The 17,864-nt window shown below is 40.9% G+C and overlaps 1 protein-coding gene and 1 long non-coding RNA gene across 5 annotated transcripts in view; one reads left to right on the top strand and one right to left on the bottom strand.

The window, feature by feature from the left end:
* The window catches only part of GTF2I (general transcription factor IIi), a 111,934-nt gene that overhangs the window by 46,372 nt on the left and 47,698 nt on the right, over positions 1–17,864 (top strand). For all 4 annotated transcript variants that reach the window (XM_010387489.2, XM_030933066.1, XM_010387488.2 and 1 more), the window contains 4 exons: positions 3,874–3,928; positions 5,122–5,165; positions 10,503–10,580; positions 16,970–17,026. In XM_010387489.2, the coding sequence (XP_010385791.2) occupies positions 3,874–3,928; positions 5,122–5,165; positions 10,503–10,580; positions 16,970–17,026 (234 nt within the window). The remainder of the gene's footprint in view (positions 1–3,873; positions 3,929–5,121; positions 5,166–10,502; positions 10,581–16,969; positions 17,027–17,864) is intronic.
* The window catches only part of LOC104681249, a 46,498-nt gene that overhangs the window by 16,325 nt on the left and 12,309 nt on the right, over positions 1–17,864 (bottom strand). The gene's annotated exons all lie outside the window — the stretch shown is intronic.

Below are 17,864 nucleotides of genomic sequence, written 5' to 3'. Positions count from 1 at the left end.
CAAGTGATTTTCCTGCCTCAGCCTCCAGAGTAGCTGGGATTACAGGCGTGCGCCACCACGCCTGACTGATTTTTTTTGTATTTTTAGTAGAGATTGGGGTTTCACCACGTTACCCAGGATAATCTCGAACTCCTGACCTCAAATGATCCTCCTGTCCCGGCCTCCCAAAGTGCTGGGATTACAGGCGTGCACCACCGCACCCAGCCAAATTCACCTGTCTTAATTATAATTCACTAATAGTAGATTTACAGTCTTAAAATGTTTTTAAGGGTTTTTCACCCATCATCACAGTCTAATTTTGGGATGTTTTCATCATGCCTATCTCTGTTATTTCATGAATGTTGTAGAAATGGAATATGTAGTATGTATCCTATTGAAATGAGCTGTTTACACTGAGCATCATTCACTCGAGGCTCATCCAGCTTGATGGGTGTATCCGTAGTTTCTTTTTATTGCTGAGCACTAATTATTCTATGACAGGAACATACTGCCTGTTGATCCAATCATGAGTTTATAGATATTTTGGTTGTTTCTACCTTTGGGTATTGGGAATAATGTTACAGTGAACATACTTGAGCAAGTTTTTGTCTGGACATATTCCTTGATATCTCTTGGATTTACATAGGAGTGCAATTACTAGGAATAGGGTAAATTTACACTGAACTTTTTTTTTTTTTTTTTTTGAGACGGAGTCTCACTCTGTCGCCGGGGCTGGAGTGCAGTGGCCGGATCTCAGCTCACTGCAAGCTCCGCCTCCCGGGTTCACGCCATTCTCCTGCCTCAGCCTCCCGAGTAGCTGGGACTACAGGCGCCCGCCACCTCGCCCGGCTAGTTTTTTGTATTTTTTAGTAGAGACGGGGTTTCACCGTGTTAGCCAGGATGGTCTCGATCTCCTGACCTCGTGATCCGCCCGTCTCGGCCTCCCAAAGTGCTGGGATTACAGGCTTGAGCCACCGCGCCTGGCCTTTTTTTTTTTTTTTTAATGAGAGGGAGTCTCGCTCTGTCACCAGGTTGGAGTGCAGTGGCACTATCTTGGTGGGTCACTGCAACCTCTGCCTCCTGGGTTCAAGAGATTCACCTGCCTCAGCCTCCCGAGTAGCTGGGATTACAGGCACACGCCACCATGCCTGGCTAATTTTTGTATTTTTAGTAGAGATGGGGTTTCACCATGTTGGCCAGGATAGTCTCAATCTCTTGACCTCATGATCAAGGGAGGCCTCCCAGAGTGCTGAGATTACAGGTGTGAGCCATCGCACCTTGCTACACTGAACTTTGAAGAAACTGACAAGCTGTTTTCCAAGGTGGCTATACCATGTTATATTCTAGCAGCAGGATAGGAGGGTTACTGCCGCATTTCTGCCAACTTCTTGATTTTAGCCGTTGTAATAGGTGTGACATGGTATCTCATTTTTGTTTGATTTTTAAAAATTTCTCTAGTGATTGTTGATGTTGTGCTGTCTTTTACCTTTTTTTTTTTGAGACAGGGTCTCACTCTGTTGCCCAGGCGAGAGTGTAGTGGTGCCATCTCAGCTCGGTATAGCCTCAACCTCCCAGGCTCAAGCAATCCTGCTGCCTTAGCTTCTCAGTAGCTAGGACTACAGGCGTGCGCCACCATACCCAGCTCATTTCTGAACCTTTTTTGGTAGAGACAAGCTTTTGCGTGTTGGCCAGGCTGGTCTGGAACTTCTGAGCCCAAGTGATCCACTTGCGTCGGCCTCCCAAAGTGCTGGGATTACAGGCTTGTGTTATCTTTCATTGTGCTTATTGGTCATCCATACATTTTTTTTGATAAATATCTATTTAGGTCCTTTTAGGTCCTTTTCCCATTTAAAAATTGGGTTTATTTGTCTTATTATTATTGAGTCTTAAGAGTTTTTTATATAGTCTTGATATAAGTCCCTAATTGATGATTTGTTAAAATTTTTTTTTTTTTTCTTTTTGCGATGGTGTCACTCTGTTATCCAGGCTGGAGTACAGGATTTGGGAATATTTTCTCCAATTCTAATAAATCTACATTATTCTTACTGTATAACTTGTCTTTTTCACCTGCTTGGTAGTATCCTTTGAGGCAGAAACATTTTAAATTTTGATAAAAACCAGTTTATTCTTTTGTCAATTATGCTTTTGTTGTTGTTTGTTGTTGTTGTTGTTTTTGAGACAGAGTCTCACTGTGTCACCCAGGCTGGAGTGCAGTGGTGTGATCTCAGCTCACTGCAACCTCCACCTCCCGGGTTCAAGCAATTCTCCTGTCTCAGCCTCCTGAGTAGCTGGGACTACAGGCACCCGCCACCATGCCCGGATAACTTTTGTATTTTTGGTGGAGATGGGGTGTCACCATATTGCTCAGGCTGTTCTCAAACTCCAGACCTCAGGTGATCTGCCCACCTCGGTCTCCCAAAGTGCTGGGATTACAGACGTGAGCCACTGCGCCCGGCCCTCACTTATGCTTTAGACTTCATATTTAAGAAACCATTGCATAACCCAAAGGCATGAAAATTTGACTTCTATGTTTTCTACCATAAGCCTTATAGCTTTGGCTCTTACATTTAGATCTATGGTTCATTTTGACATCATTTTTGTATATTGTACAAGGTAAGGGTGTAAATTCATCTTTTTGCACGTGGATATCCTTTGATTCCAGGACAATTTGCTGAAAAGACCGTCCTTTCCCTCGGGATATCCTTGTCATCTTTGTTGAAAGTCATTTGACCCTATATTTATTTCTGGACTTTCTATGTAGGAGATCATGTTGTGTGAGAATCAAGACAATTTACCACTTCCTTTGCAATCTAAGTGCCTCTTATTTCTTATTCTTGTTGCTCTGGCTAGAATATAAATGTCAAACAGCATTGGTAATAGCAGACATCACCTTGTGATACTAGTAGGAAAGTATTTTGACCATGAGCTATGATGTTAGTGGTAGGATTTTTGTGTAGATCTCTTTTAAGATGGAGAAATATTTATCATGTTTATGTTAAATTTCAGACTTAAAAGTTTTTTTATTATTTGTATTTATTTATTTATTTATTTATTTTGAGATGGAGTCTTGCTCTGTCGCCCAGGCTGGAGTTCAGTGGCGCGTTCTTGGCTCACTACAACCTCCGCCTCCTGGGTTCAAGCAAATCTCCTGCCTCTGCCTTCCGAGTAACTGGGATTACAGGTGCCTGCCACCACACCCAGCTAATTTTTATATTTTTTAGTAGAGATGGGGTTTTACCATGTTGGCCAGGCTGCTTTCGAACTCCTGACCTCAAGCAATTTACCCACCTCAGCCTCCCAAAGTGCTGGGATTATAGGTGTGAGCCACCGCGCCCAGCCTAATCTCAGCACTTTGGGAGACCACAGTGGGAGTCTCCCTTGAGTCCAGGAGTTCGAGACCAGCCTGGGCAACATAGCAAGCTCTAATTTCTACAAAAAATAGAAAACAATTAGCTGGGAGTGGTAATGCATGCCCCTGTAGTCCCAGCTACTCAGGAGGCTGAGGTAGGAGGATTGCTTGATCCTCGGGAGTTGGAGGCTGCAGTGAGCTACGATCATGCCACTGCACACCAGCCTGGGCAACAGAGTAAAACCCTGTTTCTAAAAAAAAAAGAGAAAAATGTGTATCGTCATTTATACGTCAGCAGAGTCATATTCTCCATATTCCATCTTACTAGACAAATGGTATGTGTCTGCATTTCTCTCACTGATGAAAATAGAGCTTTTTCATTCAAGGAGGGTGTGGTTGGGTGAAGGGATGAAAAACAGTGTTTGTTCTGGTGTGATCCAGAGCTGCAAAGCCTAGTTCTACCCCATTCATTCTATATTTAAAGGCTTTAGAAGTATGATATTTGAAATGTTGCAAAACTAACGCCAATTTTTTTTTGTACGTAGGTGGTCGTGTGATGGTAACAGATGCTGACAGGTCGATACTATCTCCAGGTGGAAGGTAAAACCTAATTTCATTACTGCTGTTTAACTCCCACATCTCAAAAAGTTTTAGTTGTTAGATAATTGAAATATTAGAATATTAAAAAGGCCTTATGTCACACATCTTAAAGTTGCATAGGTAAGGATAGCATTTGGAGATCTTGTGAACATGCCCTCTTTGACTTGCTATTTCTGAATAGTAGAGTTCCTGGGAAAAGCCAGTGGCGTTGGTCACACTGTGAATTGGCCTTAGAGTGGTATTTGGAAGTTAATGTTCTATTCTGTAGTATTGTATTGTACTGTTTTCCCCAAAAGATAGATAGAAATTAAAGTACTAAGTTCAGTTGATAATTCTTTTTTTTTTTTTTGAGATGGAGTTTTGCTCTTTTCGCCCAGGCTAGAGTGAAGTGGCGTGATCTCGGCTCACTGCCACCTCCGCTCCCCCCGCCGGGTTCAAGTGATTCTCCTGCCTCAGCCTCCCAAATAGCAGAGACTACAGGCATGTGCCACCACACCTGGCTAATTTTTTTCTATTTTTAGTAGAGACGAAGTTTCACTATGTTGGCCAGGCTGGTCTTGAACTCCTGACCTCAGGTGATCCACCCGCCTCCACCTCCCAAAGTGCTGGGATTACAGGCGTGAGCCACCGCGCCTGGCCCTATAACTCTTAATATGCTACTCTGTAGTATTTTATAGTACTTTTTCCCCCAAAAGATAGATAGAAATTGAAGTCCTAAGTTCAGTTGATAACTTTTTTTTTGGAGACAGAGTCTCCCTCTGTCACTCAGGCTGGAGTGCAGTGGCATGATCTCAGCTCACTGCAACCTCCGCCTCCTGGGTTCAAGCGATTCTTCTGCCTCAGCCTCCTGAGTAGCTGGGACTACAGGCGAGCGCCACCACACCTGGCTAATTTTTGTATTTTTAGTAGAGACAGGGTTTCACCATATTGGCCAGGCTGGTCTTGAACTCCTGACCTTGTGATCCACTTGCCTCGGCCTCCCAGTGTTTTGGGATTACAGGCATAAGCCACTGCGTCCAGCCAAATGACTCTTATTTATGCAGGAAATAAATATGCCAGTTTTAAGCTGAGTCAGGTTGGCACCTGCTTTGGTCAAGGGAGGGATCTTACACTTTGAGACCCAGAGACTTTGAATGTTGTGAGAATGACTGTCACCAGCACATGGCTTGATCAGGGCTTTCTTCTCCTTGCAGTTGTGGTCCCATCAAAGTGAAAACTGAACCCACAGAAGATTCTGGTACGTACTAGTGCTTTTAGAATCAATGGTGAAATTAAGGAAGACTTTTCCTTAGTGTAGAAGGTTATAGTTTGACTCAGTTATTGTTTTGTTTTGATAAGAAAGAGGCAGTCACTACTAATATATTCCAACTGTGACACTATTTGTTAATGTTATCACATTAAGACCCAGAAAGGTAGTTTGCTCAGTAGGTGGTAGGCAGAGTTCTTTGCCAGTTACACATGTTTGTAGATAAAATGTATTATCTTCTTTTCCAGTTATACAGACATACAATGTAAGAGGTCGGCTGTTCTGTAGTGCTTTTTACAAAAATCAATAGAATGCCACCTTCGTCTCCTCCTTCCCTCTGCACTCCCATTTTCCACTCTCCAAGGAGACCGTTTTCAATTCTCAAATAATTGAAAATTATTTAATTCCTTATTTATTTGTTTATTTATTTTTTGAGACAGAGTCTTGCTTTGTCACCCATGCTGGAGTGCAGTCTTGTAAGTTTGGCTCACTGCAACCTCTGCCTGTGGGTTCAAGCGATTCTCCCACCTCAGCCTCCCGAGTAGCTGGGATTACAGACATACACCATCACGCCTGGCTAATTTTTGTATTTTTAGTACAGACGGGGTTTTGCCAGGTTGGCCAGACTGGTCTTGAACTCCTGACCTCAAGTGATCCGCCTGCCTCAGCCTCCCAAAGTCCTGGGATTACAGGCGTGAGCCAGTGCACCTGATCCCCTGTTTATAATTCGGTTCTGTCCTAGAACCATGGCACCCAGATGTTCTCAGCATATTTATTTATTTATTTATTTATTTATTTATTTATTTATTTTTTTGAGGCAGAGTCTCACTCTGTCGCCGGGGTTGGAGTGCAGTGGCCGGATCTCAGCTCACTGCAAGCTCCACCTCCTGGGTTTACGCCATTCTCCTGCCTCAGCCTCCCGAGTAGCTGGGACTACAGGCGCCCGCCACTTCGCCCGGCTAGTTTTTGTATTTTTAGTAGAGACGGGGTTTCACCGTGTTAGCCAGGATGGTCTCGATCTCCTGACCTCGTGATCCGCCCGTCTCGGCCTCCCAAAGTGCTGGGATTACAGGCTTGAGCCACCGCGCCCGGCCTAGCATATTTATTTATTTCATCGTTTCGCCAGTGTTATTCTGTGTCCCAGTGCCACCATCAAGCCTCCTGCTGCTCGGCCCTGTGCCCCTTATTCACACGGAACGCTCCTTAGTGGGCTGTCACCACCCTGCCGGCCCCCTCATCTCCCTCTCTCTGCCCAGGCCCTCGGCAGCTTCCCCAGCCCTTCCCCGGCCCTTCGTCAGCCTTCTCATTCTGCCATGCTTCCTGGGCAGCCACCACATCTAAGGGCATCTCGAATGAGTTGCTGGGGAGGAAGGAAGGGGGCGTTAACATGTGTGCGTGCATGTGAATGAGAGCTTTTATGTGTGTAAGTGTATTTTGGGAGCGCTGCAAGAAAAGTGTTGAATTATCCTTTTTTGGAAAAGGTATTTGAGTCTTTTACACTGTTTGCCGGTTTTACAGAAGGTTTTTCTTTTTTCTTTATTTTCACTCCATAGGAAATCTCACATTTTTGTGTAGTTTTTAGTAGATTGTGCCAAAAAAAAATCATCATTTTGCAAATTCTTCCCCTTAATTCATGTATTCATCTCCTGAATATTTAGTTGGCTTCCAAAAAGAAACATGCTGAATCGGGAAACCCCATGTATTTAATCGAATTCTTTCAACTGTCTTTATGTACTCATCAGCATCATTATAGGTTTCTGTTTTCTCTTTTACACTTTGCATCTTTATATTCTTAATTTATCCTGCAAATAAGATTTTATTTACATTTATGGCCAGGGTGCAGTCAGGAGACAGAAACCATATCAGGGCCGGGCGCGGTGGCTCAAGCCTGTAATCCCAGCACTTTGGGAGGCCGAGACGGGTGGATCACAAGGTCAGGAGATCGAGACCATCCTGGTGAACACAGTGAAACCCCGTCTCTACTAAAAATACAAAAAACTAGCCGGGCAAGGTGGCGGGCGCCTGTAGTCCCAGCTACTTGGGAGGCTGAGGCAGGAGAATGGCGGGAACCCGGGAGGCGGAGCTTGCAGTGAGCTGAGATCCGGCCACTGCACTCCAGCCTGGGCGACAGAGCAAGACTCCGCCTCAAAAAAGAAACCATATCAGTTATTGGAACAGAGAAAATTTAACATAAAGATTGTTGGCCGGGTGCGGTGGTTCACGCCTGTAATCCCAGCACTTTGGGAGGCTGGGGCGAGTGGATCACCTGAGGTCAGGAGTTCGAGACTGGCCTGGCCAACATGGTGAAACCTAGTCTCTGCTAAAAATGCAAAAAAATTAGCTAGGCATGGTGGTGGGCGCCTGTAATCCCAGCTACTCGAGAGGCTGAGGGAGGAGAATTGCTTGAACCCAGGAGGTGGAGGTTGCATTGAGTCAAGATTGTGCCATTGCACTCCAGCCTGGGCAACAAGAGTGAAACTCCGTCTCAAAAAAAAAAAAAGGATTGTTAACTAGTTATAAAGTTGTTTAACTTTGTAACCTAAAGGAGAATACTAAGGTTTTCTTTAAGGAACAATTCTAAGCAGTGACTGCCACCCCGTCAGCTTTCCATCTGACTTCTGAGGTGGGGTAGTGTTTGGTTGGTGCTGGTGGCTGACGGGCATGGCGAGGCTGCTTCTGGTAGTGTCAGAGACATTGCCAACCAAGCACAGCTGTTGTGATGGGAGGGCCTGCTTTGGCCAGGCTGATTGAGGATATCGAGGAGTCACCTTTTTGGGATGAGAATGCAGACAAGAAGCCAAAAGGAAGGCCCAGATCCCTTCCCCTCCTCTAGCCTGTCTCTCTGTAGTGTATCCTTGTGCAGAGACTCACACAGAGGCAGCTGCTGTGCAGAACTCAAGCTTCAGCAGAAACCCAGAGGATGGGTTTGCAACTGAGAGACATCAGTTTTGCGGCTGGCCCAGGCTGTTCTCTTTGGCTACTCAGCATATATACACACCCTTCCCTGCACATTTGACCTTCTGTACAACAACAAGACAACTCTTCCATCTAAAGAGATGTAATTGACTTCCTGCAAAGAAATCCATTTTTACCCTCTCCTCAAAATGGGGAGACACAGTGTTCCAGCAGTCACACCCATCGCTGGGAGACTGACTTAAAAGTCGCGAGCTATATTACCTGCTCTTTAAATGCAGCCCAAACCTCTTTGAGTAATCCCTAGTCTAATGGACAAATGGAAAGGAAACCTCCAACCAAACTATTGTGAAATACTACTGCATAGAAGAGAATAGTTAGTATATGCAAACGCATAATCTTTACACAAACACATTTGTAACAGACAAGGAAGAGAGTAGGAATAGTTGCCATAGTCTGTGCTTCTGCAGCTTACCAGACCTTTTTTTGGATTTACCTTTTTACTTTATTTCTTTATATTTTTTGAGACAAAGTCTCACTCTGTTGTCCAGACTGGAGCGCAGTCGTGCGGTCTCGGCTCATCGCAACCTCCGCGGCTCCGGTTCAAGTGATCCTCCCACCTCAGCCTCCCCAGCAGCTGGGATTACAGGCGTGTGCCATCCAGCCAATTTTTGTATTATTTATTTATTTATTTTAGTAGAGACGGAGTTTAACTGTGTTGACCAGACTGGTCTTGAACTCCTGACCTCAGGTAATCCATCCGCCTCAGCCTCCCAAAGTGCTGGAATTACAGGCGTGAGCCACTGCCCCCAGCCAGTATGTGTGGGATTCTGTAGCCGATTGGAGTGACCCAAATTTTTATTCCTGAAGGGTCTGAATCCCCAGGGGATCTGCCTTTTTTGTTAGCTATAATGCTGTAATTTATTGTCTGCCTGCCTGTCTGCCTGCCTGTCTGCCTTCCTGTCTGCCTTCCTTCCTTCCTTTCTTTCTTCCTTCCTTCCTTCCTTTCTTCCTCCCTCCCTCCCTCCCGTCCTCCCCTCCTCCCCTCCTCCCTTCCTCCCTTCCTCGTCTTGCTGTGCCACCCAGGCTGGAGTGTAGTGGTGCCATCTCTGCTCACTGCAACCTCCACCTCTTGGGTTCAGGCGATTTTTGTGCCTCAGCCTCTCGAGTAGCTGGGACTGCAGGTGCGTGCCACCACTCCCGGCTAGTTTTCATATTTTTAGTAGGGATGAGGTTTCACCATGTTGGCCAGGCTGGTCTTGAATTCCTGACCTCAGGTGATTCACCCGCCTGGACCTCCCAAAGTGCTGTGATTACAGGCATGAGCTGTAATTGTGATTACTGCCCGGCTGTTAGCTGTAATTTTCTATTCACTTTTACCGATGGACATGAAAGTGCTAAGTTAGCCCAGAGAATCGCAAAGGTCTCAGATGCAGTGTTCTCTGCCACCACTGTGTAGCAGCAAAACACTTTCCCCTTGGTGATCGAAGGCAGTGGAGTAACTCCTTTGCTTGTTGCTTCAGGGATGCATACCCTTTGTGTATCAATTTAACTCTCTGAGCTCTTTCTCTAGAGTTGAAAATATTCTTTACAAAGTTGCCCAAGTCAGAGCTCACGATTTCGTTCGTGTTAGGGTTGGTATGACTGTGGTTGAATATCTCAGCCTGAAACATGTATGTGCACCCATGCATTGTTCATTTCTTTTTCTTTTTTTTTTTTTTTTTTTTTTTTGAGACAGAGTCTCGCCGTGTCACCCAGGCCGGAGTGCAGTGGCACGATCTTGGCCCTTCCCAAAGTCAGCTTTTTAATAACATTGATTGCTTTTGCGTGTTTTGACCTTCCTACGAGTGGAATTTACACAACATGTACTCTTTTGTATCTGGCCACAAAGGTCTGCTTCAAATCACCTGTCCTAATTGTGGACAAAGCCTTGTGCAGAAAAGTGTGCTTTGTACCCTGGCACAAATCCTTGTAATAAAAGGGATTTATTAGGCGAAAAAAAATCAATGTATCTCGTTATTGAAATTGTTAACCATGATGCTGTCTCTCCTTTGGAATACTGAGTTATTAAAGCTGATGTTTATAAGTGTGTTTCAATGGTTTATAAAAGTATTTTTAATATTAAGTGAGAAGGGAGTGTGGCAAAATGTTCTTTGATTCTAAAGATAAGAATTTGCTGGAGAAAAGAGCAGCAAATAATTGCAGAATATTAATGAATGGTTAAAATTTTGCATTGTCTGGGATTATAGGTGATTTTTACCTTCTGGTACCTACTTTTGTCTTTTTGAAGACCTAAAGTCTTTATTTAAAGTAAATACGCATTGCTGTATTTATAGGGAGGGCAGAGAGGATTTCCCTACTCAATCTAGCTGAAAGTTCTGACACGCAATCATATCATTGCATTTGCTTTTCTAGGCATTTCCCTGGAAATGGCAGCTGTGACGGTAAAGGAAGAATCAGAAGATCCTGATTATTATCAATATAACATTCAAGGTAATTCGAGTTAATGCAGTTTTTCATTCTAAAATTATTCGTGGTTTAAATTAAAATTTGCTCATCAATTGCTTTAATTTCTTAAATAGACTTTTATTGATCAGTTCTTGATTAACATATATATTTATAATTCAGTCACTGGGATAAAACATTTTAAAAATGGGGCTATAAGATCGACTCAGACAATCCATAGGGGATATGTAAATAGCCATTCATGTTCTTAAAAGGATGAGCAAAAGTTGTGGCACAATTTAGAATTCAATCCCAGGTTGTAGTGTTGCAAAATAAAATAAACCTATTAGGCAAATACAGATATATCGTCAGCTTAACTTTTTCTTACTGCATAATTATAGTATATTAAACACTTAAAAAATCTGGTTAGCTTTGCCATGTACATACCTAATACATCATCTTCACTGCATCCAAGATAATGAAATATCTATAACCCCAAAAGTTTCCTGTGTCCCCTTGTCATTAATTGCCCTGCCCAGTATTCAGGTAACACGGATCTGTTTTCTGTTTTAGGTTAGTTTGCATTTTCTATAAAGTCTTATGAATGAAATAATAAAATGTGGACTATTTTCATGGGGCGGGGAGCAGTGTGGCTTCTTTGATTTCACATGATTGTTTTCAAATTCAAATTCATCCACAGCATTGCATGTATTGGTAGTAGATTCCATTTGATTGTTAATTTGTTTGTATGCCTGGGTCAAAATTTGTTCATCTCTTTGTCTGTTGACAGCCATTTGGGTTCTTCCAGTTTGGGGCCATTACAAATAGAGGTACTATGAACATTTGTGTACAAGTTTTTGTGTAGACATAGGCCTTCATTTCTCTTTTTTTTGTTTGTTTTTTGTTTTTTGAGATAGAGTCGCACTCTGTTGCCCAGGCTGGAGTGCAGTGGCGCGATCTTGGCTCACTGCAACCTCTACCTCCCGGGTTGAGGTGATTCTGTTGCCTCAGCCTCCCGAGTAGTTGGGATTAAGATGTGTGCCAACACACCTGGCTAATTTTTGTGTTTTTTAGTAGAGATGGGGTTTCACCATCTTGGCCAGGCTGGTCTCGAGCTCCTGACCTCAGGTGATCCACCCTCCTTGGCCTCCAAAAGTACTGGGATTACAGGCACTAACATGCTTTTTTTTTTTTTTTTTTTTTGAGACGGAGTCTTGCTCTGCTGCCCAGGCTGGAGTGCAGTGGCCGGCTCTCAGCTCACTGCAAGCTCCGCCTCCCGGGTTCACGCCATTCTCCTGTCTCAGCCTCCCGAGTAGCTGGGACTACAGGCGCCCGCCTCGTCGCCCGGCTAGTTTTTTGTATTTTTTAGTAGAGACGGGGTTTCACCGTATTAGCCAGGATGGTCTCGATCTCCTGACCTCATGATCCGCCCGTCTCGGCCTCCCAAAGTGCTGGGATTACAGGCTTGAGCCACCGCGCCCGGCCACTAACATGCTTTTTTAAAATGAAATATTTAAAACCTAAAAGCATAGTATCAGTCTGCCCAGGTTTAGGGAACCATAGTATTCGTCTCTTCTCTCCTCCCTCCAAGAAATAACGTGTAACTATTTCATTGAAGCCCTTCTTTGGGCTCTCCCAAATTCCCACTTCTCTCTCTGTTCTTCTTAAGTTGACCATGATTTTGAAAACTGAGAATTGTCCTTCCTGATGGTGATATTGTGGTTTACTATGTAAATATTCTTGCAGGACTGTGTGTGTGTGTGTGGCATGTCCACGCGTGTTGTTTTATATATGCCACTTCCTGAGTTAAGCGTACACAGTGGTACACTGTATATGTTGTTGAGTATAGTCTGTCACTCAATTTAAGTTTTCAAGATTTATCTTTTTTTTCTCCGGGGTGACGGGGTGGATTTTTGCTCTGTCGCCCAGGCTAGAGTGCAGTGGTGCAATCTCAGCTCACTGCAACCTCTGCTTGCCAGGTTCAAGCAATTCTCTGCCTCAGCTGGGATTTATCTGTTTTGTCACAACTAGATTTAATCGTGTCATCATGGTAGTTACACTGTGTGATTATAATACAGTTCATTTCTTCGTTCTTTTACATAAGGACATTGATGTTTTCTTCTAAAACCTTTTGTATTCCAAAATAGGCTTGGATATATTTCTCTGTGCACCTCAGTGCTCCTGTAAAATAGTGGCATTCAAATGTGAGTGTTGGGAATGTGTTGGTTTTCTCAATGAGTGGTAGGCACCTCAAGCATTTGAGAGGTGGAGGTTAAGTATGTTTTAGGGTGAATAAAATCAAGTACCATTTTTAGGGTGAATAAAATTCAAATATGTGACATTAAAATAATTTGAAAGTGTAGTGATACATGGAGGTAGGCTGAGTAAATACCAACTAAAAAATATATCGTTTAGCAATACTGGAGGCCAAAAACAGTAGTAGCAGGGGTAGAATAAGACTATGTAATATTTAAAGGAATCAGTCACTAAGTTGATACAACAACCATTAGTTTGTATGTGCCTAAAAATGTATCCTCAAAGTAAAAGTAAAAATTATTTACAAGTTATAAGTCTCTATAGATATGTACAGTCATGTGGGAGATTTTAACCAATGATATATATCTAACTGATGAATACTGTTATAACATTTATATGTTACATAGAATATTTTAACTACAGTTAATATATTTAAGCTAACTAAAGAAAACTGTGTACCCAGGAAATAAGTTTATTTACAAAGCATGAATCATTTATAAAAATTGACTGTGTACTTATTCACAGGTAGTCTTAATAAATTCTCTGAACATACTGAAATTAAATTATTAATAGAAAACATACAGTGGGAATCCTAGGAAACATGCTTGTAATTGGCTTAATGAGGGCCTCATTAAAAATATTTAGACCAGAATATCGAGAATCCACTTAAACTTGTGAAGAGCAGCTAAAGCAGTACTTAGAGGTCAATTAGTAGCCTTCACTAACATTGCATTTTTAAATCCTGTGAATAGCACATCTTCCTTTTCACGAGTTCTGTATGTTTTACTCAGAGTCAGAAGACTAGGAGGCAGGGGATCTAGCATTTGAATTTAGGAGTCTACATTCAAAGACTTGCTCTCCTTTGAGATTCCAAGTAGAAACTATTTCTTTATTTCTCATGCAATTGATTTTTTTCTCTGATGTGTCCTTTGCCTGTAACGTGTAGTGTGATGCATCTTTGTGAAATTTCTTTTTTTTTTTTTTTTTTTTTGAGACGGAGTCTCGCTCTGTGGCCAGGGCTGGAGTGCAGTGGCCGGATCTCAGCTCACTGCAAGCTCCGCCTCCCGGGTTTACGCCATTCTCCTGCCTCAGGCTCCCGAGTAGTTGGGACTACAGGCGCCCGCCACCTCGCCTGTCTAGTTTTTTTTGTATTTTTTAGTAGAGACGGGGTTTCACGGTGTTAGCCAGGATGGTCTCGATCTCCTGACCTTGTGATCCACCCGTCTCGGCCTCCCAAAGTGCTGGGATTACAGGCTTGAGCCACCGCGCCCGGCCTTTGTGAAATTTCTTAGGCTTTAATGAATGAAGCGTTTCAAAAGACTTAGGATGTTTTCTCAGTTCTCTTCAGAGATAGTTAACTGATTTATGGTCTTATTAATGCCAAAATGTGTTTTATGTTAAATAGCCATTGAAAACACAATGTTTTGTTTTCTACTTTAAAACTATTACTACTTTAATCATTAAAGAGTTTGATGATAACATGTACATGTGTTGTCAAAATATAGCAGTTTGTGAAGTTGAATTTAACTCAGAGTACGTTCTGTGTTTTGGAAAGAACCTTATTAGAAAAAATGCCCATGGTGCTGGAAGAAAGGGAGAATGAATTAATAACTGTTAGTTTATCACATTTCTATTTGAGTAGAGATGCAAGGAGATGGTTTACGTTATTTTAGAGATTCTAAGGAAGGTATATAACATTTGGTTCTGCATTTTTCTTCAGTATGACAAAAGCGTAAGCAAATATTTGCCAAAGAAGAAACATATACACCTGTGAGATAAACCTGCATTTGTAATCTGTATGAAGTAAAAGTTACAGTTTACTGTTATAAACATTGTACTGTTTTAAAAAACCCATATCTTCCATTTTAGACATACCATTCCCATTCAATCCATATGTCCAGTCATCTTCAAAATTTCTTTTGGCTGTTTACATATGAATTTACCTGATTACATTTTTCCATTCACCAAGATCATGAATTGACATTGCTCATTTTGTCAGTCTTTTTTAAAAAAGTTTTTTCTTTTTTATTTATAAAAAGGCCATTCCATGTATCTCACCCAAATTTGTTGACTAAAGTCATCCCACATTTTTTTGGGGGGCGGGGGATTACTTTTGAAGTATTATCTTTGTATCCCAAAGCAGGCCCTTCTGAAACTGATGATGTTGATGAAAAACAGCCCTTATCGAAGCCTTTGCAAGGTATAATCTTTTCACTCCCGTTCTCCCACATACTGCTCATATTTAATGTTTCCTTATATTGCACAGACTGTGTTTTAATATTTATAAATATCGTGTTACTTTTCTAAATGGAAAAGGAAAAAAAAATGTATTGGCCTTTTTTTTAACATATAAATGAACTTCACAAGCAACAATTTTTCAAAATCAATTTTCCCTTTTGTGAATCTAGTAATGAATCTCGAAATGGGTACATGACACACTTTCCTATTGAAGGTAAAGTACACATTTATACCTTATCTCAGAACAGTCAGAAGCCAGGTTATGTTGTATTGGTTAGTGATGGAAATATTGATAAGGTTATATTGATACTTAGTATTTAGAAGAATTCTGAAATAACACTTGTTAATCTGTAAGTTTCAAGTTGATTGCCTTTTTGGCAATTTTTTATAGTGTTCCGAAACTTGATACTCATAGGCTATTAGTAATGGCGTTTACTTCTATCTATTCTGGCTTTGTGTGCATAAGATGTATTATCTTTAGGCTTAGCGTATAATGTAAATGTAATTGTTTATTTCAGATTTTAAAAGACATACAGAATTATTGCTTACACGAACAATCATCTTAACTGTTATTCTTTGCTGAAATTTTCCTTTTTACCTACTGACCTCGTCGTTTCGCTCTCATTCCTTTGACCTCACATCTCTTTTTTCTTTGACTTTTACAGTCAAAGAACTTAATGCTCCATAAATTCAAATATTAAGATTAAAAAAAAAGAAAGGAAGTGTGTAGAGAAAGCATATTTTAAAAATGAATTAAAGATTGACTCGTAGGTATAGGTTTATAGATTTACCTACAGTTTTGAGTTCAGGTGAGTTTTCACAATGTAAAGGAAGTGGAAAAGAATCCCCAGATAATTGTGACATGCTAAAACTAGATACTGAGAACCAAAAAGATGTGACCTCAGTATGATACTTTGAATTCAATGATATTAGCCACCAAATGACAGTTTTTCAGACTGTAAGCATTGCTCTTTAAAAATCAAGATAAAATACGTTTATAACTTAGATCTTACTTTTAGTATAGCTTCTGAACTTAGTTCTCAATAGATAAGACAAAATAGATGAGCATCTGCTTCCTTTCCCCTCAAGCGATGTATTCTTACTAATAGGTCATATGTTTGTATTGGTACTTAAAGGCAGTGTTTTTCCATCTTTTCCATGTTAGTAGCTCAGATCTTTAAGGACAGAGGATACAAATTAGGGGGCAGCTTGTCTTCTTAATCCTAAGTGGCTCTCTGATGTCTTAGATTCTTTCTTTCCTTTTTGTGAGTAAAACTTCTGCTCTAGTAGGATGAGCCTGTTTACCTTGTGACTGCCTAACTGATCATGCTTTATGTTCCAGTTTTTAGAAGCAGGCAGATTATATTACCTGACTTAAAATGCTTTTGAGACTAAAGGTAGTATCTTAAATTTTAACTTACGAGTTTCCTTTAAGTACAACTTTGATGAAATGATGGGGATTGAGTTTCCATGGCTTTCGCCATAGCGAACATGGAAAGCATGAAACGTTTTCCACAGCAAACCCTGAGCTTCCTTACAGAGAGTTAATTAAGTGTCTGAGCACAGCAAGCATTTACTCTGATCCGTGTGTGTATGTGTGTCACTGACAGATGAGCATGGTACTTGAAGCATAATTCTGCTTCCTCAGATTCCAATATCCAGTAATTTTATCATGTAGTTATAGTAACTAATATTAAATCCCCAAACCTACTTAGGTCTGCTGTGTATTTGTGTTTTAAAACAATTTTTTTAGCTTCCAAATAGAAGCGTTGTATTCTTTTCTGAATTAGAAAACATTGTTTGACTTAATGGCTAAAGAGTTAGACAATCATTTTGCATATGTTTATTATGTCTTACATTGTTTGCATTGTTACCTAGATTCTCTTTCATCTTTCAGTGTCAGTTTTTATTGGTTTATTATATGTTGTTTATTTTCTTTTTAGGAAGCCATCATTCTTCAGAGGGCAATGAAGGCACAGAAATGGAAGTACCAGCAGAAGGTTAGGAGAAAAAGAGATTGCATATTTTACACTATTTGTTGTATGTTTATTCTATTTTATAGATTCTATTATCCTTAAAACACCTCATTTGGAAATAAAAGGTGATTCCTTTGGTATGCCTTCCTAGCCAACAGGTTATTTTTTTTTTTTTTAAGTTCTAAGATGTAATATGCTTCTTTGACCATACTGATTAATAAAGCCTATGGGATTGAAAACTAAGTGGTAAGTAAAGCTCTTACATGATGCAAAATGCTACTTTTTTTTTTGTCCTGGTTTTCTTGTGCCATATGAAAGATCTTTTAAGGAAGAATAGCCTCAGTGTTTCAGAATTAAAATGACTAGCTCCATTCGTATTTTATCTTCAAATGTGCTTTTTAATACTTCTAGTCTTTTAGTAGGGTAAGAATATAGTCTACAGAAAATTTATAAAGGAGAGAATTTTTCCCTTTATTTTATACCCACAACTACTCCATAAACGACTTTGTCAGTTTACCAGCTCTACAGCTTTGGTTTTAGGGTGGAACACCTGACTGAGGTACAGTTCTTTTTCTTTAGAATCCTGAGTTAAACTTATCATGCAGGGTGACTTCTTACTTCCAAGGGGTTTAAACGGTTCCACACAAATTTTTGTAGATTTCCCCCAAGGAAAATGACTGGTAAGGTAACCGAATCTTGTTTTAGGATTATTTCTCTCATAAATCGGTCATGTTATACCTTATTTTTCTAGAATGAAAAGAGGGGTCTACTATGTAACTGCTTATATTCCATTATATTTACATTTGTATTGTAATTAAAATAAATCATTTGTTTGATCTTTTACCTTCTTTGAGGGAAAGAC

Source organism: Rhinopithecus roxellana, chromosome 6, assembly GCF_007565055.1.
Source record: "Rhinopithecus roxellana isolate Shanxi Qingling chromosome 6, ASM756505v1, whole genome shotgun sequence".
NCBI lineage: Eukaryota > Metazoa > Chordata > Mammalia > Primates > Cercopithecidae > Rhinopithecus > Rhinopithecus roxellana.
This window is presented reverse-complemented; position numbering and strand designations above follow the sequence as displayed.